General features: G+C 44.2%; 3 protein-coding genes and 1 long non-coding RNA gene across 5 annotated transcripts in view; 1 reads left to right on the top strand and 3 right to left on the bottom strand.

The window, feature by feature from the left end:
* LOC125740255 (uncharacterized) overlaps nucleotides 1-7,435 on the top strand; it is a 102,718-nt gene extending 95,283 nt beyond the window's left edge. Inside the window, exon 3 of the long non-coding RNA XR_007397485.1 lies at nucleotides 7,338-7,435. This is a non-coding gene — a long non-coding RNA (uncharacterized LOC125740255). The remainder of the gene's footprint in view (nucleotides 1-7,337) is intronic.
* LOC125740249 (tripartite motif-containing protein 16-like) overlaps nucleotides 1-14,203 on the bottom strand; it is a 56,504-nt gene extending 42,301 nt beyond the window's left edge. The window contains exons 1-6 of one of the 2 annotated variants that reach the window (XR_007397481.1): nucleotides 13,607-14,203; nucleotides 9,851-9,946; nucleotides 9,044-9,277; nucleotides 8,713-8,872; nucleotides 8,113-8,172; nucleotides 4,168-4,754 (exon numbers count right to left, since the gene is read on the bottom strand). Coding sequence is in view for 1 of the 2 variants with exons in the window: in XM_049011159.1 (XP_048867116.1) it covers nucleotides 8,113-8,172; nucleotides 8,713-8,872; nucleotides 9,044-9,277; nucleotides 9,851-9,946; nucleotides 13,607-14,197 (1,141 nt within the window). In the remaining variant the exon portion in view is untranslated. The remainder of the gene's footprint in view (nucleotides 1-4,167; nucleotides 4,755-8,112; nucleotides 8,173-8,712; nucleotides 8,873-9,043; nucleotides 9,278-9,850; nucleotides 9,947-13,606) is intronic. The other variant, XM_049011159.1, reaches the window with a different exon arrangement.
* Nucleotides 1-14,228, bottom strand: part of LOC125740251 (tripartite motif-containing protein 16-like) — a 125,855-nt gene extending 111,627 nt beyond the window's left edge. The window contains exon 1 of the mRNA XM_049011164.1: nucleotides 14,210-14,228. The gene's annotated coding sequence lies outside the window, so the exon portion shown is untranslated. The remainder of the gene's footprint in view (nucleotides 1-14,209) is intronic.
* Nucleotides 1-24,529, bottom strand: part of LOC125740252 (tripartite motif-containing protein 16-like) — a 129,803-nt gene that overhangs the window by 52,661 nt on the left and 52,613 nt on the right. The window lies entirely within an intron of this gene.

The following is a 24,529-nucleotide window of genomic DNA, read 5'->3' as shown; positions in this document are numbered from 1 at the left end:
TCTTTACATGCGGTACAGATAGTATTAAAGTAGCATCTGATTTTTTTAAGAATGAGTGTCCAGAAGAGTTGTATATTTTCAGAGACAAGAAAAAAAAGTATTCCGAACACTATTGTGTCCTTCAGTTGAAAGCGTCTTCAAAATTTAATGGCAGTATAAGTTTCATGTGTCATGTGTACAAGGTACAATGAAATTCTAACTTGAAATTCTTACTTGCCTACTTTCATAAGCAGCGTTATTTTTCAATACAGTTTCATTCATTCATCCATCGATTTTCTGCCACTTATCTAATATATAACATATATTCTATATATAATGTTGTATATATTATATATAATATCTCAGGGTATATTTAATATATAATCTCTGGCTTTCCCCCCTGGCCTCCTCCAGGTTGGACATGCCCTGAAAACCTCCCCAGGGCGCCGTCCAAGAGGAATCCTAGAACCATCAACTGACTCCTTTCAATTCGGAGAAGCAGCGGTTCTACTCTGAGCCCGGATGTCTGAGCTCCTCACCCTCTCTAAGGCTGAGCCCAGACACCCTACTGAGGAAACTCATTTTTGCTGCTTGTATTCGCAATCTCATTTATTCGGTCATCACCCAGAGCTCATGACCATAGGTGAGGGTAGGAACGTAGATCAACCGGTAAATTAAAAGCTTCACCTTCCAGCTCAGTTCCCTCTTTTTCCAAATTGCTGCACTGTGATCAAGAGTCTGAGATCAAAGTCAAATTGAACTTTATTGTCATCTGCACCATATATAAGTATAGAGAGAGATGAAATGGCGAAGCTCAGGGCGCACAGTGTAAACATAAACTTAGTCCAATATAGAAAACAAGACAAGACAATGTGCAAAGGACTTACAGGACAGTGCAACTGAGGAAGAGGAGTAGATGTGCAATATTGGGTAATGTGCACTATTGGGTAATGCGCAATATTGTTAGAACTATATTAAATATATGATGTTTTTTCTGTAGTCAGTTAGACCTGAATTCACCATCATGTACACTGTAACAGCCTGAGTTCACAGTGCAAAACAGTGTATGATCATAGTAGTAACAGCAGTAAAACGTCTAATATTTCTAACTACCGAAAATAGGAATAGAAGCAGAATGATGGAGCAGACAGAGAATAATGGGGATTCTTATTATTGCCCCCATGTCAGAGTGACAAAGTGTTAAGTGCAGTGCAGCGCTTAAGGGTCGGTCTGTGGCCTTTAGTTGTGGGGTAAGGAGGGGTTCAGACAGTGATGAGGCAGAGTGAGGGATCCTGGGGGGCAGCCTGGTGTTGAGGAGCCTGACAGCCTGGGGGTAAAAACTGCCACGCAGCCTGGCAGACCCGGCTCTGATGCTGCAGTATCTTCTCTCAGGTGGCTGGAGTGTGGAATGACCATGTGAGGGATGTGATGGGTCCTGCACAATGCTGCAGGCCTTGCAGACACTGCGTTTGCAAAAAGCGGCTTGTAGGGAAGGGAGAGGCATCCCATAATGTTCTCTGCTGTCTTCACTACTCTCTACAGGCACTTGTGGTCAGATTTGTTGCAGCTGCCATACCAGATGGTGATGCAGTTAGTCAGAACACTGCCGATGGTGCCTCTATAGAACATGGTGAGGATGGGAGGGGAAGGTTTGCTTATTTCAGCGCCTCAGGACATTTAGTCTTTGCTGGGCTTTCTTGAATAAGGATGCAGTGTTTTTTTGTCCATGTAAGTTCCTAAGTTATGTCCACACCGAGGAACTTGGTTCTCCTTACAATCTCCACAGCAGTACCGTTGATGCTGAGTGGGGTGTGGGCAGGTCATGTCCTTCTGAAGTCCACAATCATCTCCTTTGCCTTGTCAACGTTGACAGGTAGATTGTTGTCTCTGCAGCTTGTGGACAGACTTTCCACCTCTTCTCTGTATGCTGATTCATCTTCTCTGTTTATCAGTCCCACCACAGTTGTATCATCCACAAACTTGATGATGACAGTGTTGGACGTGTTGCAGCCCATACATACTGACTGGGGTGTCTCTGTCAGGAAATCCAAGATCCAGCCACAGAGAGTGGTGTTCAAGCTTAACCCCCTCAGTTTTTGAGGGACGTATTGAAAGTAGAGCTGAAGTCTATGAATAACATCCTGACAAATGTGACTCTCTTACCCAGATGTATCAGGGAAAGGTGACAGGCAGAGGCTACGGTGTCCTCAGTAGACCTGTTGGACCGGTATGCAGATCGGAGAGGGTCTAGAGAGGTGGGAAGATTGGTCTTTATGTATTACTGCCATGACCAGCCTTTCCAAGCACTTCATGATGATTGACATGAGTGCTACAGGGCAGTAGTCATTCAGGCTAGTCACTGATGGCTTCTACAGCACTGGGATGATGGTGGTTAATTTGAAGCATGCTGGGACAGACCACTGGCTTAAAGAGGTGCATTCTGTGAGGACACCAGCCAGGTGGTCAGTGGTCAGCATTCTCTCAGCACTCAGCCAAGTATGTTGTCAGGTCCTGCAGCTTTGCGTAGATTGACTCTGGATAGAAGACTTCTCACATCAGCTGTGGACAGACAGAGTAGCTCCTCACTGGGAGGGGCGGGGGGGGAGGGTGGTGTTGGCTCCTTATTCTGTACAAAAAAGTTTTGTAGCTCATCTGGATGGGAGACATCACCGCCATTGATGTGTAGGATGGGCTCGTAGATCGTGATTGGCTGAATTCCCTGCCATATACGGCGTGTGTCTTTAGTGCATTTAAAGTGTTCATTGATCCTCTGTGCATGTGCCTGATTGGCTATCCTCATAGCTCGGGACAGGTTGTCTCTGGGCGTCTTGAGGGCAGCCTTGTCTTTAGATCTGAAAGCTGCATTTCTGATTCTTAGCTGTGTGAGCACTTCCCTCGTCATCCAGGGCCTTTGGTCGGCTGTCGTGGTCATCGATCACAGAGTTTATATACTCCTCCAGGTTGATTGGCGTCACCATTTATAGCAGCCTCCTTAAAAATGTCCCAGTCAGTAGATCCAAAGCAGCCTTGGAGAGCTGAGACGGCACCAGCTGGCCACACTCTTACTGACTGGTTTGTTGTGCTTCAGCAGGGATTTATACACAGGAACCATGAACACAGTGACATGGTCTGAGTAGCCGAGGTGGGGGGGGGGGCCTTGTAGGCCTCACAAACGTTTGTGTAAACATTGTCCAGACAGATTCTCCCTCTAGCTGGGATGTTCATATATTGGAAGAATTTGGGGAAAATTGGCTTCATATTTGCCTGATTGAAATCTCCAGCAATGATTAAAAAAGACTCCGGATTAGACTGTCTGTTCCCGGCGATTTATTATTTTTTAAGCAATTTATTGCTGCAGACATCTCAGTTAAACCAACTGGGACGTCACAAAGTTCACGATCCACATCAGTTATTCCTGTGATGTTTGAGAAGAAATCGAAAATCTTCGATCAAGACTCCTGACATACAATTTATTGAAGAACTCAGTTGAGAAGTTGGCATCTGCGACATTTCCATCAATCCTCGCCCGCATAATGCTGTTGTTCCTGGCTTGCTGTCTTTCTAGCCTAAAGAAATAGGCTCACCTTGTTCAAGCCATGTAAGAACTTGTAAGAGTTCTGCTCACCTTGTTCAAGCCATTTTTGCCACAATCTAACAAAGGCTCCTTCTGCCTTATGTTTATATATAATCATACAATTTATCCTGTAAGTCACGTCCTACATTATATTCTGTATCAGTCAGACGACTGACTGGTTTGCAGGTTAAAGCAGTAAATCTCATTTATAATTTTCTTTTCTTCATCTCTTCCGATTCGCACCAAGTCACTACTAAACCTTCTGACAAATTTTGCTACATCATGTTATTATTACAATACTTTTTTCTGTATTGGGTCTGTTCCAGTGTAAGTCAGTTAATTATTCTATATTTAAAATAGCTAATTTATTTCTCAAGATTGAACTGTTTAATATCCCGTTTGAAGATATTTTATATCCAGTAGACGATGACAAAGATTGCATGTTCTCCCCATGTCGTTGTGGGGTTTCCTCTGGGTACTCCGGTTTCCCCCCACAGTCCAAAAACATGTTGAGGCTAATTGGACTTGCTAAATTGCCCGTAGGAATGCATGTGAGAGTGCATGGTGTGTGAGTGTGCCCTGCGATGGGCTGGCCCCCCATCCTGGGTTGTTACCAGCCTCGTGCCCATTGCTTCTGGGATAGGCTCCAGACCCCCCGCGACCCAGTAAGGATAAGCGGTTTGGAAAATGGATGGATGGATGGATAGACGATGACAATATGGATATATGGATGTCAATGACTCGGTGGTCAGAAAATGGTGAAGGTATAATGTTTGTTTAAATATTTCCTAATTCATTAGAAATAAGCCAAAAATCAGTTTGCGGCTGATTTGAAAAGGTGCTGTTGTTTTATCTCTTGTTTAATCTCTTCCATCAGTTTTTTCTTTTTTCAGAGCCTGTCATCATGACTATGTATAGTTATTGCTGTCACTGGATGATTAAATAAAACCAGACAGCAGTAAAACTGCATATAGTTCACACTACACGGTAAACAAAACAAGTCGGTTTGCAGCTCTAATCAAAGCGTGTTCTTCAGAGCGCCATCTTGACTCCCACAAGTGAGACTGGAAACGAAGGAACCGACCAAGCTGGTTTTCTCGCACTGCCCCCTGGTGGACATGACCTTCAATCCTCCAGATAGATGTAAACTACGCGCGCAGGTGTAGTCGTGCCGTGTGAAGTCATGGCCCTAAAGCACAGACTTAGGAGATGTTCAGTGTCACAACCAGTTTGGGGAAGACTGCGGGTGCCGTCTTAGGACAATATTAATGAAGCAAACGTAAAGGAAGGAAGCCCCCCCCCCCCCCCCCGGACCTCACTGCCCATAGATACCGTAGCTCACACAGGATAAGGATGCAGATAACAGGTCTTGACGAGCTCTTACTGAGTGATACCAAAAGTTCCTGCTACCCAAACAAAGCGAGGGCAGTTTCCCAGCTTTCAGCATTACAGTGCATGATGACATCTAGGACAGACTGGGCCCTTACCCCCCCCCCCCCCGCTTACTTGGTTTGGATCCCCTGCTGTAGCTACAGCCCACACTAGGCAGTGAGGAGCAGCCCCAGTGTCAGCCATTCCTGCTCTGACTGACTTCAGAGGGAACAAAGTGCATCAAAGCCCACAGCTACTCTCTCTCATCTGACTCCAGTTGTGCGTCACCTACACACTGGGTCAGACAATGTGTTTAATACATTAAACTGATCTTTACTGAATATCAGGTCTGTGGCTGGAAAATCATTATTAATGACTGATTGTATTATCAAGATAAACCTTGATTTTTATGCGTCAAACTGAAATGGGGTCAAATGAAAACTATGCAGCAGCCCTGATCAAACCAGCTACTCCTACTTGCCCTTCATCAGTGAGACTAGATCACTGATAAAGAGACTAGGAAAGGAGGTGGAGCAGCTGCCTTATTTAATTGGTTTGAATTATTTTTACAAGTCAGGCACTACTTTCTGTCAGAAGGGTAATTATGAATCTGAATGAACAGAAATTACATGTGGAGTTCCTCAGGGGTCTGTTATTGGCAGTGGGCAGTGGTGGCTTAATGGTTGTTGGATAGAATCCCCGACCAGCAAGGCACCGCTGAGGGACCCTAAGCAAAACACTGCTCTCAGGGCGCTGAATTAGCTGCCCCTTGCTATGTCACGATGTCACATATGGGTTAAATGCAGAGGACACATTTCGGTGTTGTACACTGTGTGCTGTGGTGTGTCAACACTGATCACCAATTAGAATTATAATCCTCACTGAGCCTCTTTGTTCAACATCTACATGCTTCCATTTGCTCAGATTACGGAACACTATAAAATCTCTGGAACACTTAAGGCCATGTTGTTAGTAATTAAAAAAATTCACAACAAATAATAATCCATTGTAATGCGTTATAATCATGGCTTTAAATATTTATCAAAAGGCATAACACATTATAAGCATGCTTATTATGCATAATGAATGATTTCTGAAGCTCTCATCTTTAATGCACTATAAATACCTTCATAATGCATTATAATGATCTGTATAAGCATTAAGGATGCTTTGTATTGCATTATGAAGGTATTTACAGTGCCTTATAGATGAGTGTGTCATAAAGCATTCATAAAGCGTTATAATCATGGATATAATGTGTTATTGTCACGGGCGGTGGGTACGCGGCTGCGCACGGACAGGCGAGCGAGCAGGAAGCAGGCAGGCAGAATAAGGGGTAAACGGGGTTTAGTCAAAGGACTTCGGACGGGAAACATCAGACGCCAACTAACATCAATGACAGACGAAGGACTCAGGCAAGACATCGACTCAAATAGACAGGATTGATCAAAACAAGACACAGCTGGGTACAATTGGGGAAGCACACGTTGATAATCGGGGGGCGTGGCACACACGAGGATCGTACAAGCCGGGCATGACAGTTACAGTATGCTTTTTATAAATATTTATAGCTGTGTTTAGAATGCCTAATGAGTGCAGTATAATTAAGCAATGACATATGGGAAGATACTCCGATATGTCATATGTGATTCGGTCAAAGTCACAAGGCTGTAGGCCACCACAAAAAAAATAAATAAATAAAATTATAACATCAGTGCAAGTGGGAGGGGCCATTGCATCCAAACTGTCCGCATTGCTGGATAATTCAGTCAATAACCAATGTAGTTTTGTCTAATATTTCTGGTGCCAGCAGTAAAACAACTAGCCAGCTTATTATCGTAACTTTGCATTGTAAATGAAAACCAGGTCTAACATATAAAATATTGTGTGAGATCATGAGGCATATTGCAAAGTTCAGTTACTGGCATCTTCAATTGCGCAATCATTAAAAGGACAGTTGGCAGCTTATAAAAACTTATTCTGGAACAGATAAGAACAAATCCCACAAAACGGAATACATATGAACCTTTACTCTCACTGTCACCTATGTTCATTTTTTAAACTGGTGGAGACGCAGGCAGCTTCTGAAAAGGCATCAAGTGACAACCAGCCCAGCACCGGCTCCATGTTGGTGGAAATGAGGCATCAGTACAGTGTTCCCAGGTCCAGCCCAAGTTCTGCTTAAAATCCGCTCAACAGAAGCTGAAACCAGCCCAATAAGAGAGAGAGAGAAGAATTTCTCTCTAAACCAGATACGGAAAAGCTTGTTCATGTGCTTATTTCCAGCAGGCTAGACTATTGAAATGGTGTCTTTGCAGGTCTTGGTAATAAATCAGTCAGACAGCTGCAGCTCATCCAGAATGCTGCCACCAGAGTCCTCACTAACACCAAGGAAGTGGAGCATATTACACAGGTCCTTAGTCACTGCACTGGCTTCCTGGGTTAATTTTTAAATATTACTACTTGTCTACAAGGCACTAAATGGCACTAATTTTCTTGAACCTTGTGAAGAAGCACCCAGACCCCTGAAAGTTTACTCCGTGTCCCAGAATAAAGACCAAACAGGCTGAAGCAGCTTTTAGTCTCTATGCTCCCTGTCTGTGGAACAAGCTTCCTGAAGACCTGAGGTCTGCTAACACTGTCAGCTCATTATAATCAGGGCTTAAAACGTTACTGTTTGCTGCAGCTTTTCAATAAATTAAATTAGCAGGAGTTTCGTCATACGCTGCCTCTACAATGTCACTTCTTTTTAGTTAACTGTTTATTTGTTTTTTGGGCTTTTAGACTTTTTTTAATTGTTTTTTAAATTGACAATGAATGTGTTTGTAAGTCCCACACCAAAGTTCCGAAGTACCGAAAAAGTACCCCAGCTGCAATGGTGCTTTTGGTACTGGAACTTCTGGTACTGGTACTCGACTGGAAGTCAATGGAAAAGGGAAAGAACCAAAAGTACCGAACCTGGTGCAGTGGAAAAGCACCCTGAATAAACTTGCCTTACTTTGCAACTGGATTTAAAGTCCACTGAGACAAAAAGCTCATGTAAATGTGAAAGACCAGGAGGCAGCGGGAGAGAGAAAGAGAAGCTCCACTAGCAGAAGAAAATGAAATATAATAAAACACAATAAAACACAATAAAACACACTCCACCTCATACAGGAAGAGAGAAGCTAGTGTGTGAACAGACTCACAGTGTAAGAATTCTGCTCTGGTCCTGGGCACTAATACTGGTAGGATGGTGTCTTTGGTAACTAGAAGGAGACAGAGAGAAACAGGGATGTGAGTAAAAGGAATTTACTTGTGGGAGATGGACTTCACTCACTGTGGAGATAACAGCAGTGGGGTATTATCATTATGAGGGACAATAACAGGCATTTTAACAAACTGCAAATCATGGTAAGTTACACATAATACAGATTTTTGGTTTCTATGATGTAGAAGAAACATGTCTTATGTGATTTTGCAGCCTGTAGAATGTGAAGCTCTTTCACCAGTTATCACAAAGATTTAAACTTATTGAAAACAAACTGACTTGGTCACACAAATGTGAGACTGACTGTACTGCATAGTCTCTCTGCGTGGTCTACATCAGGGGTGGCCAATCTTACCCGCAAAGTGCCAGTGTGTACACAGGTCTTTGGGGTAACCTTTAGGTCAGCTGTTCAACCCCAGGTGTGAGACCCTTCAGCCAATCAGTCCTCTAATTAGTAGCCAGCAAAAGCAGCCCTTTCTGGGTAAGATTGGCCAGCCCTGGTCTATATTAACATGAACAGACTAGAAAATGTATTAACCTGGGTGATGGATCTCTGCCATTTTCATTCTGCAAACATTCTCCAGTTGATCTTTCAGTTCAGAAACCGCCTTCCTCAAATTCCCAAAATCAGATCTTGGACTGACAGTGATTCTGGGTCCAAATCCAGCCTCAGGAGTGACAGGAAGAGCCTGGCGCCTCTACAGACACACAGTCTGATTAAACAGCTTCATCAATGCAAATGTGTATTGCAATCTAATTAACAGGACCATTAACATCTGACAAATGACAGACTAGCTGAAATACAAATGACAATATGCATCCATTTGAATGCTCTGGTTTTCTTATTGCCAAAGTAGCTGTTCTGTTACCTGGAGGAAATGGATGTGATCCTCTGTGTGTGAAAGCTGCTCCAGCTCAGAGTGTCTCCTCTTCAGTTCATCAATCTCCTGCTTCAGTCTCTCCATGTCTCCTTCAGCCTGACTCACTGCAGCCTTCTCCTGATCTCTGATCAGCTTTGTCACCTCAGAGCGTCTTCTCTCAATGGAGCGGATCATCTCAGTGAAGATCCTCTCGCTCTCCTCCACTGCTGACTGTGCTAAGCTCTGTTGGTGACACAGGGAGCAGAGGACAGTAAATTGGCCCCTTTTGAGACTCCAGACAGCCTCATTGTACAATAGAGATGTTAGCTGACAGGAGGTATAAAAACAGCACAGGGCTGGGGTTTGGAGCATCACCATGCTGGATGCCTCAGGTACTGAAACCCAGCCAGCACTGATTGGAAATTATCACTCATTAAGCTCATACACTGTCAGCTGCAGGGATTTGGCAGAGACTGGTGGCTGTATGGGGCAGGTTGGTTGTCACCATTAGGTCTCAGTTTAATAGGTGACTTTTTCTGTGTTTATTTGCATTACGCTGGGTTGTGAAAAGTTGCATTTTTCTCAAATGGGCCTTTAATGTTTTTTTTTTTTTTCTTAATAAATAAGCTACTACTGCTGCAACACTTGGTTAAACTCTGTAATCTAGCAACTTTATCCCACTGACCCAGAATAACCCACAGCAACATTCATTTGATTAATCCGCACAAGTCTGTAAATCTGCAATCTGTTGAATCTGAAAGAAGATTCAATATGATCACAAGCCAGCTGTTATCTTCTCCTCAGGTTCATACTCACTGTGAATGAGGCCACAGCCTCTCTCAGCTCCTGCAGCTCCTTCTCTCTCATCTGAATTCTCTGCTGAAATTCCCTCTGCGTTTCATCCATTTGTTTCTATAGATAAGAAAAAGATGACAAAACAAGTTTGTTTCATTAGCTGAGATCACATTCATCAATCATCCTGTCCAGGGTGGACCCCAGCCTTGGGCCCTATGCTGCCTGGGAAAGGCTCCAGGCACTCCCCCTGACCCTGACCTGGATTACCGGTTAGGAGATGGATGGATGGATGGATGGATGGATGCATGGATGATAGATGGATGGATGGATAGATAGATGGATGGATGGATGGATGGATAGATGGATATTCGTAAATGATTTATTGACTGTAGGTAGGATACAATGGACATAGACCCTTTGGTCCTGTTTCCACCTGGTATTAACATGCGTCCTGGGTGATCCAATCACAAGTGGACAGCGCTAATTACCCAGGATGCATTGAAGATGCATTGAGATCCGATCACTCAGCCCACATTGGGAGGTGGTCTGGGCTGCATATGGCCACATTCTTATAGCAATGTGAAGGCGAATGTGTCCTGGGCTGCACTGCAGGACCGGCTCCTCAACTGATGTCCTATTTGATTGATGTCAGATCGCATGTCAGTTGAGAATGGGCCACTTTGTAGTAAACTGCACTGTGAACAACAAGAATGCATCTTTTCTCCTGCGATACTGAAACCTCTGAATCTACTGGGAAGTTGGTTTAATTCGTATGGGAACTGTGTCAAAGTGGTCATTGATGTGCATCATTGATGTTCCATGCAAATTCAGAAAGGAAAATGTGTAAAATGTGTAAAATGGGATTTATTAAAGATGCTTCAGAATTTGCACAGATCATATATTTAATGTGCATGTTGGGGTGCAGCCTGGTGCAGGCAGGGAAACAAGGTGACGATGCACTTAAAAGCTCCAAGACAAAGGGAATTAAGGAGACTGAACCAAACTGGAAAGACACACAATAAAGGAACAATAAGGGGTCAAAACTCACCAGGGAAAAAGTAGCTAAGAAAATGACACGTAGACTAACAGAGGGAATGGGGCAGCTAGTGATGTTAAGCTTGACACCATCCATCTATCCATTTTCCAAACCACTTATCCTACTGGGTCGCAGGGGGTCCGGAGCCTATCCTGGAAGCAATGGGCACGAGGCAGGGAACAACCCTGGATGGGGGGCCAGCCCATCGCAGGGTACACTCACACACCATTCACTCTCACATGCACACCTACAGGCAATTTAGCAAGTCCAATTAGCCTCAGCATGTTTTTGGACTGTGGGGGGAATCCGGAGTATCCGGAGGAAACCCCACGACGACGTGGGGAGAACATGCAAACTCCGCACACATGTGACCCCGGCAGAGACTCGAACCCAGGTCCCTGCACCACCATGCCACCCCAGCTTGACAACAAACAAAACGATTCACTACATTCTGAAGCACAGCTTGAAGGTTTCCTCCATTCCACCCTGAACACGTGACCATGGTCATCTGAAGCTTCTTTCTGCACTCAACCATGTGACTTTGGAAACTGAAAATGTGGCACAATCCTCATTACCGGTTTCAAACCTGTTGTACAGCACATATTTCGCAGTACACACACACTGCAGCATAAGTTTTAATCATCATAATAATTTAATAATAATTCATTTAGAATAATTTATTATTAATAATAATAATAATAATAATAATAAAAATTATTATTATTATTATTATTATTATTTGTCATTATTGTGTCCAAGGTCAAGTTTATTTGTATGAATACATAATATCAGATTTGGGTGAGGGTATTACCCAATAATCTGTATAATATATCCCATATAGAGACCAAGAAACAAATGATTGATGAGGCTTTGGTCAATATGACTGTGAAGGATTCACAACCCTTCACCATAGTGGATGATGCTGGATTTAGGGAGGTTATGGGGATCCTGGATCCAACCTACATTCTCCCATACAGGCAAACATGAAAAGGTTTGGTGACATTTAAGATAGAAAAAGAGAAAGCAAAGGAAGAGGTGAGAAATGCCAAAGCAGTAAGACTAACATCTGACATGTGGACATTCATACATATGGAAGCTTATTTAGCAGTCAAATGCCATTTTATAAATGATAAGACTGAGCTGGCGATCGTATTATTGGGAGCAGGAAAATTCCCAGAGTCTCATTCTGCAGAAAACATGGCTGCAGTCGAGGCAGCCTGATGGAGGAGTGGGGAATACAGAATAAAGTCTGATGGCTCACACTGACGCTGCACAAAATGTGATTGTCTGTGTCAGGCACACAACCGGCATTGCAGGTTTCTGTAGCCAATCTAATGCACTGAGACGAAGCTTCATTATTTATGTCAAAGCTGCTCCACGCGTTATTAATATTAGTGAAATGTGCCGGTAAAAATTTACAATAATGTAAAATTAAAGCATGTAGGTAAGAATGTGTGTTCAGTAGCCTAGAAAATGGATGTGTGAATAGAAACATATAATAACAGTGTCATTGTTTATATAGTCTTATATTGGGATGTCCAGAGGCTTGAATTCCTGGTTAAAAATTCAGTCCCACTCCAGCCATGACTACTTTTACTTCTCTTGTTCCAAGTCAGACATATAATTCAGCATATCAGACAAAACAATGAACCTCTTTGTTAATATTTTCATAAATTTTTAGCTTCACTGGTTATCATTAAAAGCCAAAATATTATCCTATGGCAACCAACACAATGCATTAAAGGCTGAGCCCTTTGCCCTTGAATAGAAAAGTATTCATATACGTATATCTTAGTACCGAAAGACCTTTTTTAACGTACATTTGTACTGTGTTGATGTAGGTAAGGTAAGGTAAGGTACGGAGGTAAGGAGCACACACTGAGTACAGTGCCTTACCGCACCCACCACACGACGAACCACCTCAGGGATGAGAACCTGAGTGCAGCCGTGCAGTGGGTGACACCTCAGCACCACACCAGTCCCAATGGAACAGTGTGAGTTTTATCCGGTGGCTGCAGTGCAAATCCTGCAAAACACTTCTTGATGCAGTATAAAAATGCATGTGGATAATGTGAAAAATTAAACTTTATTGTGAAAATAATATTTTATAATAATGATTGTCTAATGAAAATCGCAACAGTATTACGAAATTTTATACAATACGTAAATTGTACAATTAAAAAATGATACATAGAAGACAAGTGTTATTATGAAATATAATACCTTTTATGAAATTATTTAAAAATAAAAGGATACATTATTTAAATATTTTATTTATTTGATTTTGAGTATCATGGCGTTCCGTACAAACATCTTAGGCGGGCGCGGCCTTAAAGGGCACCGCCATCTTGAATTCTGAGGTCAGGGTTCTGTAGATTCCTCTGACTTCAGTGGCCTGTACTACTGTGGCCCTAGTGAGTTCTTCTGTACTATGAAGGGTTACTGGTTTCTCGGGGTAACTTGTCGGATTTAAGGTACCACAGTTTAAATGGACTTCATATTCGTTCACTTACATTTTTCCCAGATTACCTTAAATCCGACAAGCTAGTAACCCTGCTAGTAAGACCGGACAAGCAGGTCACGACAACTTTACCGAACCAGACTTGTTCTGAGTGTTTCATAGCAATTACACTAACATGTGTTAAGACAAAATCCATTTATTTAAAATTAACTTTTAGATAATAACAATAATTGATACTTTCACTGATCCCTTTGGGGAAATTCTTTTAAATTAGTCTGACCTGTATCTCCGCCCTTCCTGTAGCAGCTGAGACTGTATCATGGCCTCTGTGTTCATCCATCGTACAGAGATAACAGATACACTGCTGGTCGGTACGGCAGTAGACCTCCAGGGGTTTGTCATGGTGGGAACAGACCTTGTCCTTCAGATGGCCGGTGGCATCAATGAGCTTGTGCTGTTTTGCTTGATGGAGTTTATTGTGAAGCTGCAGGTCAGTTTCACAGTAGGAGGCCAGACACATCAGGCAGGACTTGACAGCTTTGTGTTTTCTCCCAGTACAGACGTCACACTCCACATCTCCAGGTCCAGCATACTGGTCAGCAGGAGTAGCTGCTTGTAGTCCAGTCTTCTTCAGTTTCTCCACCACTTCAGCCAGTATCGTGTTTCTTTTCAGAGCAGGTCTGTGCGTGAAGGTCTCTCTGCACTGGGGGCAGCTGTAAACTCCAGCATGATCCTCCTGATCCCAGCAGCTCTTTATGCAGCTCATACAGTAACTGTGTCCACAGTTGATAGCCACTGGATCCTTTAGTAGATCCAGGCAGATTGCACAACTGAACTCGTTTACATCCACTGCAACTCTGGCTTCTGCCATTTTACCACGAACACTGATAGGATTCAGTTTCATTTTCTCTCACAGTCGTCACAATGAGAGGAACTTCCTGCTTCTCAGGCTGCAGCAGGTGTGGTTTTGGACTGAGGCCAGACTGAGAAGAGCAGACTGGGCAAATACTGGATCTGCAGTTTATGAACAAAATAGTACATTATACAAACTGTACCCAAAGCAAACATTTATTTATCTTTTATGAGAATAATAGTTACTGACATTGTTTTTCTGTAAACAAACTATAATCCTACTCTTTGATTTTGTACAGTGGATAGAAATTAGATATAAAGGTATAAGAGATCAGATCTACTGAGAATGAATTTCTCTGTCTATTTAGAAACATGTTTGGGATCATGTGGTTTCAGGTGAAACATGCAGGGATGTGCAGTTATAGACAGACTGTGTCAGGATTAGACAGAACAAGCTTTGACAAGTGCTGTCAATGCACAGATTTGTTTTTTACATTATTCTATATATAATATTCATGAAAATAAAGGGTGTAGCACATATATGTCATTTCTTCCTTTTTTTCTGTATGTTTGTGCTGGGAGTGTATTTGTGTTAGGATGGAGAGTCAGGTGACCAGGTTCAGAGTGATAATTTTTATCATACAAAATAATTCCATACTCTAATAACGAAAATTTATTCTAGATATTCATTGAACACTATTAAGTTAAAGTCTCATATTTAAGCCAAAAGTTAATGGACCAGCTTCAGCCATCCGCAGGAACAGAAAGATCATATATCAAAAAAATATCCAACTAATTCCAATAACCGCAGTACAGGGTTATGGGACACACACATCACAGGAAGCACAGGGCACAAGGCAGAGACACCCTGGATGGGATGCCAGTCCATCACAGGGCAAACACTCACTCACATGCTGAGGATAATCAAGAGACACTAATTCACCAAACTGCATGATCTTGGACAGCAGGAGGAAACCTGAGGAAACCCACAGGAACACGGGGAGAACATGCAAGCTGTACATGCAGAACCAGGAGTGGGAACCACACCCACAAGCCTGGAGGTGTGAAGTGAGAGCAGCTGGTCTGAAGTCCTGAAGGGAGCTGGAGCGCCATTTCTTTGGAACAGTGTGGAGCCGTCCTGCATTACTGCTTATCCTGTACAGGGGGGTGGGGAGCCTGGAGCCTGTCCCAGGTGGCACAGGGCGGGGGACACGATGGACAGGATACTAGTTTATAGCAGAGCACACAGTCACACATACAGACTCACACTACGGGCAGCTTAGAGATCCAATCGGCTGATCGCAGTTTCATGTTTTCCAAAGTAGGAGGAGAAAGCCCACATTGGAAGAACATGCAAACTTCACACATACAGCAGGAGGGACAGGAAACAAGCCCAGAGCTAGAGGTTACACCCCGAGACCCCACACCCCCCCACAATCACACATACTGTTAGGATTTATTTAAAAGTTACATTTTAATGCTATAAAATTATGACTGACTATGAACTTCATATTCCAGAACTGTGCTGGAATCTATGCTGACTTTAAGAATGTTACCTTACAGGATTTACCTGTTTCTGTGCCCTGTACCTACAGTAAGGAGCTGTGATCTCTGTTCCTTTAAAGCAGACATACTCACTCACATATGATTACAGTTCTAGTACTTAGCAGATACTGTTACCGAAAGTGGTGAACAAATGAGGCAAACATGACACTGCAAACATGACACTGGAAACATGCCGCTGTCAAGGTGCTGCCTGGGCACTAGTGCAGCTAGGTTGGTATTTCTGGGCTCCACAGACATCACTGGCGGTTGGTGTCATGGTCACCGGGATGAAAGACTCGTGCAGCAGGTGTTTGTCAGACAACAAACAGGGACTTATTGGGATCAGGATGGGAGGCTATGGAACCGGCAACACATAAGGCACAACATCAGTGATCAAATGGAGAACACAGGACCAGGAAACAGTTAAATGCAGGACTAATGAGTGAAGAGTCTGGAGGCAGCTGGGAGTGTTTAACACGAGGGCTGGAACAAGACGTGAGACCAGCAAACATGGCCTGTTAGAGCCACGTCAGGGAGGAGGCGGGATATTTCATTTCATTTTTATATAGCGCCTCACAGAGTCGTCCCAAGGCACTTTACATAGATGTGTTGTGATACATTAGAACATCATTAAAGAGAGTGATACACAAGGGGAAAAAGGAAAGAAAGATATTAAATAAAGAAAGCCAGATGACAACGGAGGAGAGGAACCAAAAAACCCCAAGTAAGGAGAAAAAAAGACCTCTGGGGGTCCATGGACAACAGGCTGCCCAACCCCCCCAGGCAGACTAATATTACTGAGAACAGAAAAGAGTGGAGCTGCTTGCTAAAGGCCAGGTGTGAGGTGTGATTAAAGTCTGTCAATAAGCCTGTTCTCCACGCTGGCCTGTGTCAGGTGGCACTGAAGGCTGCACCCAGGATGACACAGTTAGCAGGTCCAATTCGCAGTGTCACCCCTCCATGGGACTGAACCAGGACTCCAGCTCAGATGGTGCCCTCCCCTGGGCAGCACCTGTAAATGTGGGGAGACAGAGAGCATTGATGATCAGAACATGCATTGACAAATAAATGGACAAGCATAATGGACAAAAATGGCATTGTTTAATGTGACAGTACCCCCCCACCCCACCAAAAGCATGTGCTCTGGCCATGAAGTCCAAGGGGGTTAGACAACAGGGATGGAACCGGACTGGACTCTGGACTAGACAGGGGATGACAGAACAGATGGTAGACAGGACAAGGCCAGACAAGACTAGACAGAACACTAGACAGAGAGCAACACCAGATATAAGAGCAGTTGCAGGACACCACTAAGGACATGGAGCGGATAAAGGAAAAGCTAGGAACCACAGGTACAGCAGTCCTGTCAGACCCCAAAACAGGATGGACAGGTGGAGGGTCAACAAGAACAGGGGCCCAGGATGCAGAAGACAAGGAGAGATACAGGCGGGACAGAGCAACAAGACAAACGCTGAGGCACAAAATGGAATAACATGGGGCATCCAGGGAAGCCAGGCAAAGACTCGGGGCTGGGGACCCTCCTAGGCCCCTTTCCAGGTGAGGCTGAACTCCACCGAATCACGGGACCAGAGGGTCTGGGAGGGCCAGCAGGGCCGGAGGACATGAGGGGTTGAGGGTCGATGAGAGAACCGCAGAGCAGTAGGGCAGCAAGGAGACAACAGGACAGGAACAGGAAGATGGCAAGGGACATACAGGGCAAGAGCAGAGACTGGCACCCCCTCTCTGGGAGACAGACATTCTGCCTGCTGCTTTCTTGGACTCCTGTTGATACCGGTGACCACCCCAGATACTGGGACCAGAGTAACCGGAGTCTGGGGTGAAGGAGGGACCCGAGGGCAAGTCCAGAGGGTTGCAGTCCAGCAGGACATCCTCTGGATCCATCTTCTCAGCGCTGGTGGCAGCCTGCAGGCATGTGCCGGTGGGACGTCAGGATAGAAAGTGGGCACCAGCAGGCCGTCAGGAGATGAGGTGGGCGCCGGCTGGACGTCTGGGGACATTGAGGTGGGTGCTGGCCAGGCATCAGGGGACAGAGAGGTGGACGCTGGCTGGACAGTATGGAGCAGTGTGGCAGGTGTCGGCTGGTTACCAGGGAACCGTGTCAGATTCTATGAGAAGCCTAGAGGCAACCAAGGCCTCACCTGTGTTGGACACTGTGGGTGCGGCCTGAGCGGCCCTCTGGGCCAGAGCCTTAAGTGCGGATGTAACGACTGCAATGGCTGGCTCTCCTGGGCCAGATGCTGTAGATGCAGTGTCTTTCAATCACGAGTGCGCTTCCCTAACCATTAAGTCACCACTGCTCACTACTATGTGTACTATTAAAAGAGGCAGTAGGGTCTTGTTCAGCCAGCTGACAAAACGTTTCCACATTTAATTGGAACGAAGGACGGTAGGAAACATCTGTATTGTGTGCAGACTTCCAATAAAACCATGTTGAAGCAAAGTCCGACCTCTACTGTGGTCCAGCACTCTGACAACCATAGAACTCGGAGTGAAGCCTCTTCTTCTGTGTTGGAGAGCTTTGGGGAGCCAGCGGTTGCATCCGCAGCAAACAGGGGGACCACAGTAAATCCCGGAGAAGCATCATGTTGTCAGACTTCAAATGACAATTAGGAGGCAGGTCGCCCTACGGCGAGCGACATGGAGTCGGCAGGCTCCTTTTCTCCAGAGCACCCCACCTCTTCGGGGTTCAGCACACTCACTCTATTCCAGAGGGCCCTGAGGATCTCCGCTATAGCTGTCACACCCTCCACCTGGGAGTCCGGGAAGAGGGCGGCTATGCCCTCTGTCAGAGATGGGCCATTCTCTCTGGGGAAAGATGTACTGCGGCCTGAACCAGCGACATTAGGTATGCTTGACACAAGCAGCAGTGATTGGCTGTAGGGACCTGGGGAATCCAGTGAGGCTCGTTGAGTTCCATTATTCTGTCGGGTGCCAGGATAAACGACTCTGGGAGCAGGTGATGTCAGACAATAAACCGGGATTTACTGGGATCAAGATGGGAGGCTAGGGAACGGGCAACATGGAGGGCACCACATCAACGGGGAACACAGGGCCAGGAAGCACTTATACAGGAATAACAAGGGAACAGACTGGAGGCAGCTGGGAGTGTTTAACATGAGGGATGGAACGAGACGTGAGACCAACGAGCAGCAGGCATGGCTTATTAGAGCCACGTCAGGGAGAGGGCAGGACATGACGGTTGGAGCTCTGATTAGGGTTAGGGTTAGGTTAGGGTAAGGTTCAGGGTAAAGTGTTTGGGGCAGAGAGCAGTCAGTAGTACAAGGACACGACTACGCCACATGGGGAATTTCACCACAGGAAAAATTACTCTAAATTAAGAGAACACAAGTTCATTTACCGAATGGAGCTGGAGACGTGTTTGTACTATTAACAGGTTGTTGAAAATATGAAACAAAGCAACAAGAAAAGCACTTTAGCATCAAAAACCTTAAAAAATAAACCTGCAACCAGCCTTTGGCCACCGGCTGACTAAACCCAAGCAAGAAACAGGTGTCCGGGGAAGTCGATCAAAAGGGGGAATGGAGTCCCCTAAACTAACACACACACACATACACACACACACACACCTGAGCCCCACCACACTGATCCCCACACAAATATACTGCACAAGGTGAAAGTGTGAACACCACCACCCCAGACCAATCAAATCTTAGTCAGACAGATCAATCGAGGCAGCGTCTGGTATACAAACAAACGGAAAACAAAAAGAAAATACCCCAATCTAACCAAGAATCAGAGTGTTGAAATCTATGAAGAGTGCAAACAATGAGTAGCAGAATACAGGCCGTCACTCTGTATCAGTCCCAAACAGAAAGAAAGGGCGGCCCAAAGTCTGTTAAGTCGCAAAACTAGGGAATGAAACAGCTCCAAATGCAGGAAAAGGTGCGGCGATCCTTAGCGCGTTCCAGGGCTCCCAGCACATCGCCGATGTCCCACTGAGGATCAGGAGCTTCAAGCCGCAGTTGTTGGGCGACATCGGACCGGCCGAGGACAAGACAAGACTGACGGAAAAGAAAAACTGACGTAGGCAAAACAGGAGCCACATTGCACGCTCAAACTATTTTATGTTGCCTGCAATGAAATAAACACAATGAATCGCTAAAAAAAATTAAACAATTTGGTTTAGATAAAAGGTGTCTGACAAACCTGCTTGAAGAGGCATAAACTGAAGCAGACAAGCAACTGAAACTGTAATCCTGGGAACAACCGTAACTACAATTAAAACACGTTAAGTAAAGCAACTGACAAGTAGCTATAGGCCTAGTCACTGGAATAACTTGCAACCACTGGAGCTGCAACACAGACGCGCAGAGAAACACTGCAATATAAACTATTACCATTAGCCATTTAAATCAAGCAGAGGATTAATGCTAATTAAAACAGCAAAACCTCCCACCAAGACACAGAATAAGTGTGAACCTCAGCCAGCATGCCAGCGTACCACGGCAGACCACTGCGGTGCGGAAGGGGAGTTACCGGACCGGGAAACGCCAATGACGCCTCCACACACTAGGGGTCCCCACACACACTTACCGGAAATAATCAACAAGTCCTACCCGCAAAATTCCACACTGCTACAGTTGGATGGCCCTGGGATTTTTATCCAGAACCCCAAGGCTCAATGGAAGTACCGCGAGATTCTTAAACCCTTACCTGAGGGAGGAGGCTTCCAGCGTAAGGAGAGGTTCACCAGAATCCCTGGGCTGGATGGACATCGTTCATCCTTTACCTGGGGAATGAGGCTCCTAAGTCATGGTGACTTACCCAAGCCCTGGTGCTGGATCATCATTAAATGCTTACATGGGGAAAGAGAGACCTTATCCTTGGCCTCCAAGCCTGGAAGTACCCTGAGCTCTAGACCCAAGCTTAACCCTAACCCATAAGCATAGGTTCGCAGTATGAACAGATCTCACCTGATACCAGAAAACCATACATGTTCTTAATCTGAAAATCAGTTCATCGTTTTCCCAGAAGGTGGCAGCACATCAACACTGCAAGCTTGGCACATCCCTTTGAATACAATGAGCTATCCTTATATTTTGAAAAAATTTTAAACTTATTTAAATCAGTAAAAGAAATTGCTTCCAAAAAGGATAGAATCATGTCTACCCAATACCCCTTGGCACCATGTTAGTGTGAATGGAGTTTTCACTCCAGCCCTGAGGGATTCAGAGCAGACACAAAAGATTGTGAACCCATGTGTGATTTACAGTGAAAGGTGACTGAACACAACGCACAGCCTCTGTTATGACTCCACTGTTCAGCATGGTTCAGCACCATCTATATTTCTATTATTTTACGAGGTATTTTACTTGTGGTTTTATCCATACAGAGGAGATGAGGAACATGCAGTCTGCTAAGTCACGAAGTTACCTTTTGTTAGGTGGCTAAGATGTTTTCATGTAAACAGAATAATCGGGGAGCTCATTTATAAAGGCTTTGTGTGACTGAAAAAGACGAGAAGCATTCATACATACATTTATAGGAAGATTTGGGGATTTACAAAGAAAAACGTTTTGTGTAAAAGACGCACATTTTTGAGAACAAGTTTGAAAGAGATGCTGTTTCGACAGAATCCTGTAGAGGGCACTGTGTATGCTAAAAAGAATGCTCCAGGAATGTATTCGGCATTTATAATCATAAACAATAATAATTCAAATATTTGTGGGCACATGGCAATTGGCTCTGAGATTAAAGTTTTTTTAAATGAAATTGTTTGAATTTGCAAACAGAGTTGTATGCTGTGTTTGAATGTTCAGATATTATTATTAGATATTTCACTGTGTATTTTTCAACTTAAAGCCCTCTGAAATTGGTACTCTTTCATTAAGACCGACTTACAAACAATGTATTTCCTGCCCAGGTTAAAGGCTTCTTCTCCACAGTTCCTGTACGGGGCATAGTGCTCACAGCGGCACAAGCTGTGCAATTTACAATAAAGACATTTTGAAAATACAAAGTAATGTGTGAAAAAAATGATTAAGCTGTAGCACCTACATTTATTCCAAATATGAGTTTCACAAATATCCCTGTAATGAAAATGGTGAAATTATCCAGGTTTAATGTAATATTTCATTTGTAACACATTTGTTCTCCAAACTTCTACATTTTGAACCTTTGGCCACAAGATCTTCTTCTTCCTGCCAGGATCTTTCCTTTCCTTTGATCCTTGGTTGTTGGAATCTGCTCTGCTGCTTGGAAGTTCCCCGGGGAGTTAGTGTTGGGGGGTTCTGGTGGAATGTGACCGTCGGCAGCCATGGGCTGGATAGCGCTGTGGTGCTCAGCCTGGCTCTGTGCCCTTCTAGTGGCTCTGTGCCCTTTGTATGCACAAACATTTTGCACACATGACGTTACCATGCACATAGTATTTTTTACAAAATACAAAAACACTGATCAAAGTCTTTAGAAAAAAACATTTTATTTCATAAACTAAGTCATAAAATACAATTTTACAATTAAAATACTTTTTTTGAACACATGCCTCAGAAATTGCACATCCCTGATTGCATTACCTTCATGCTGCCTTGAAACTTTTGTTTTCTTCACTGTAGCCCTCTTTTAAGACACCCTGTCAATGTTAACTTTCATCCTTTGCAAGTATTAGAATGTGTTAAACACTGTGCAGTTAAAAAAATAATTAAAAAATACTGAAAATGCACAAAGATGGCAGCGTGAGACGATTGCACAGGTTTACCTGAGCTATGCACTGGGCCGGGTTGTACAAGAGGCAGAGATTGTTGGTGGTAGATTTCTTAGGCATAAACCCAGACTGTTCCGGTCACTGACGGGCAAGCAAGTGATCACAGATTCTGTTAAAGATGACCTTAGCAAGGACCTTACCCGGCAGGCACTGAGAGCAGTGTTATCCCCCTGTAGTTGCCACAATGCAGGCGATCACCCTTCCCTTACCAGATAAGGACTACAAGTCCCGTTTTCCAGTCAGTTTGGATGACGCATGACTTCCAAATGGAAACAAAGATTGCCTGCAATACCAGGAGGACAGCCTTACCACCAGCCTGGAGAAGTTCACCCCGGATACCACAGATCCCTGCGGCCTTCCCTGATCCCAGCTGATTCACCACCCATGCAAACTCAGTGAGATTGGGTGGTTCACAGCTGATTGGAGATTCAGCTTCGAGAACTGTGGAGCCAGAGATGTCCAACATCCTAGCTAGAGGGTCAGCTTTAAACAACTGCTCAAAGTAGCCGGCCCAGCGGGTCACAACTGCAGTGTCACCCGTAAGGACCGTTCTGTCACCCGTCCTGACTGCAAGCCTCTGAGGAACAGATTCAGATGTGCGTAATGCTTCGATTCCTCTGTAAACAGGACATGGGTCACCAGGCCACAGATGGAGTGTCACCTGCTCGCAGATTCGTCTAACAAATGCCTCCTTATCTGCCCTCGGAGCCTCACAGCCGTCCATCTTAGTCCCACCGAGAGTTCATCACGTTAGAGTCAGCAGTCACACCCACGTCAGCAAGTTCCTCACACAAACTGTGTGCAAACTCATGAGAAACAGCCTGATCTTGGAGTCTGGCTAAGTCCAGCCTCATACTCCTAGTAGGTGATCCAGCCTACTGGATCTAAACTGAATCTTCAGAGTAGTAACAACACGTCTGTGATCAGAATTCACAAACTGGCCACTTCTGTAGACCCTGCAGTTCTGCAGGAGCCTCCAGCATCTGCCCACAAGGACGTGATCGATCTCCTTCGCTGCATCACCAGTATTGGAGTACCAAGTCCAATGATGCGGCTCAGGGCGTACGAACCAGGATCCAGCCACCTGCAGCCCCAGAGGAGTGTCACCTCGTGGGCACCCTTCAACCACCGAGCGAATTTGCGAGTAAAATGTCTCCCTCAATGAGAGATCACTCACCGCGGTCGGAGCATACACTGAAACAACAGACAAGACACCCTATGGGTGCCTTAGCCTAAGTATCATAATACGCTCACGAGTATTGCTCACTGCCCCGTTCTGTCATACAATCTTATCTAAACCTTAACTTATCCTACCTTAGTCTAAACATATGTCATCGTATGTCATACAACCTTATATTAACTTTATCATAACTGTTGTTCTATCTAAATTGTTCTATCTTATGTCATACTATCTTATATTAACCTTATGTCAACTGATCCTTTTTTTTAATATATATATTCCCTCCACCACCACCCCCCCTCTGAGGAGGACTGCTTTATTTATAATGCATCTAATCCTATGTTATACAATCTTATCTTAACCTTATGTTAACTGATCCTATATATTTTTTTAAATATTCCCTCCACCACCCCCCCTCTGAGGAGGACTGCTTTATTTATAATTAATATAATCCTATTTTATACAATCTTATCTTAACCTTATGTTAACTGATCCTATTTTTATTTCTTAAATATTCAATCCACCACCCCCCCCCCTAAGGAGGACAGCTTTATTCATAATTAATCTAAGCCTATGTTATACAATCTTATCCTAACCTTATGTTAACTGATCCTATATATTTTCTAAAATATTCCCTCTACCACCCCCCCCCTCTAAGGAGGACTGCTTTATTTATAAGTAATCTAATCCTATGTTATACAATCTTATCCTAACCATAACTTATCCTACCTTAGTCTTTACATACAGTACAGGCCAAAAGTTTGGACACACCTTCGCATTCAATGTGTTGTCTTTATTTTCATGACATACATTGGTAGATTCTCACTGAAGGCATCAAAACTATGAATGAACACATGTGGAGTTATGTACTTAACAAAAAAGGT

This window comes from Brienomyrus brachyistius, chromosome 4 (assembly GCF_023856365.1).
Source record: "Brienomyrus brachyistius isolate T26 chromosome 4, BBRACH_0.4, whole genome shotgun sequence".
NCBI lineage: Eukaryota > Metazoa > Chordata > Actinopteri > Osteoglossiformes > Mormyridae > Brienomyrus > Brienomyrus brachyistius.
The sequence above is the reverse complement of the archived record's forward strand: the minus strand, read 5'-3'. Positions and strand labels throughout refer to the sequence as shown.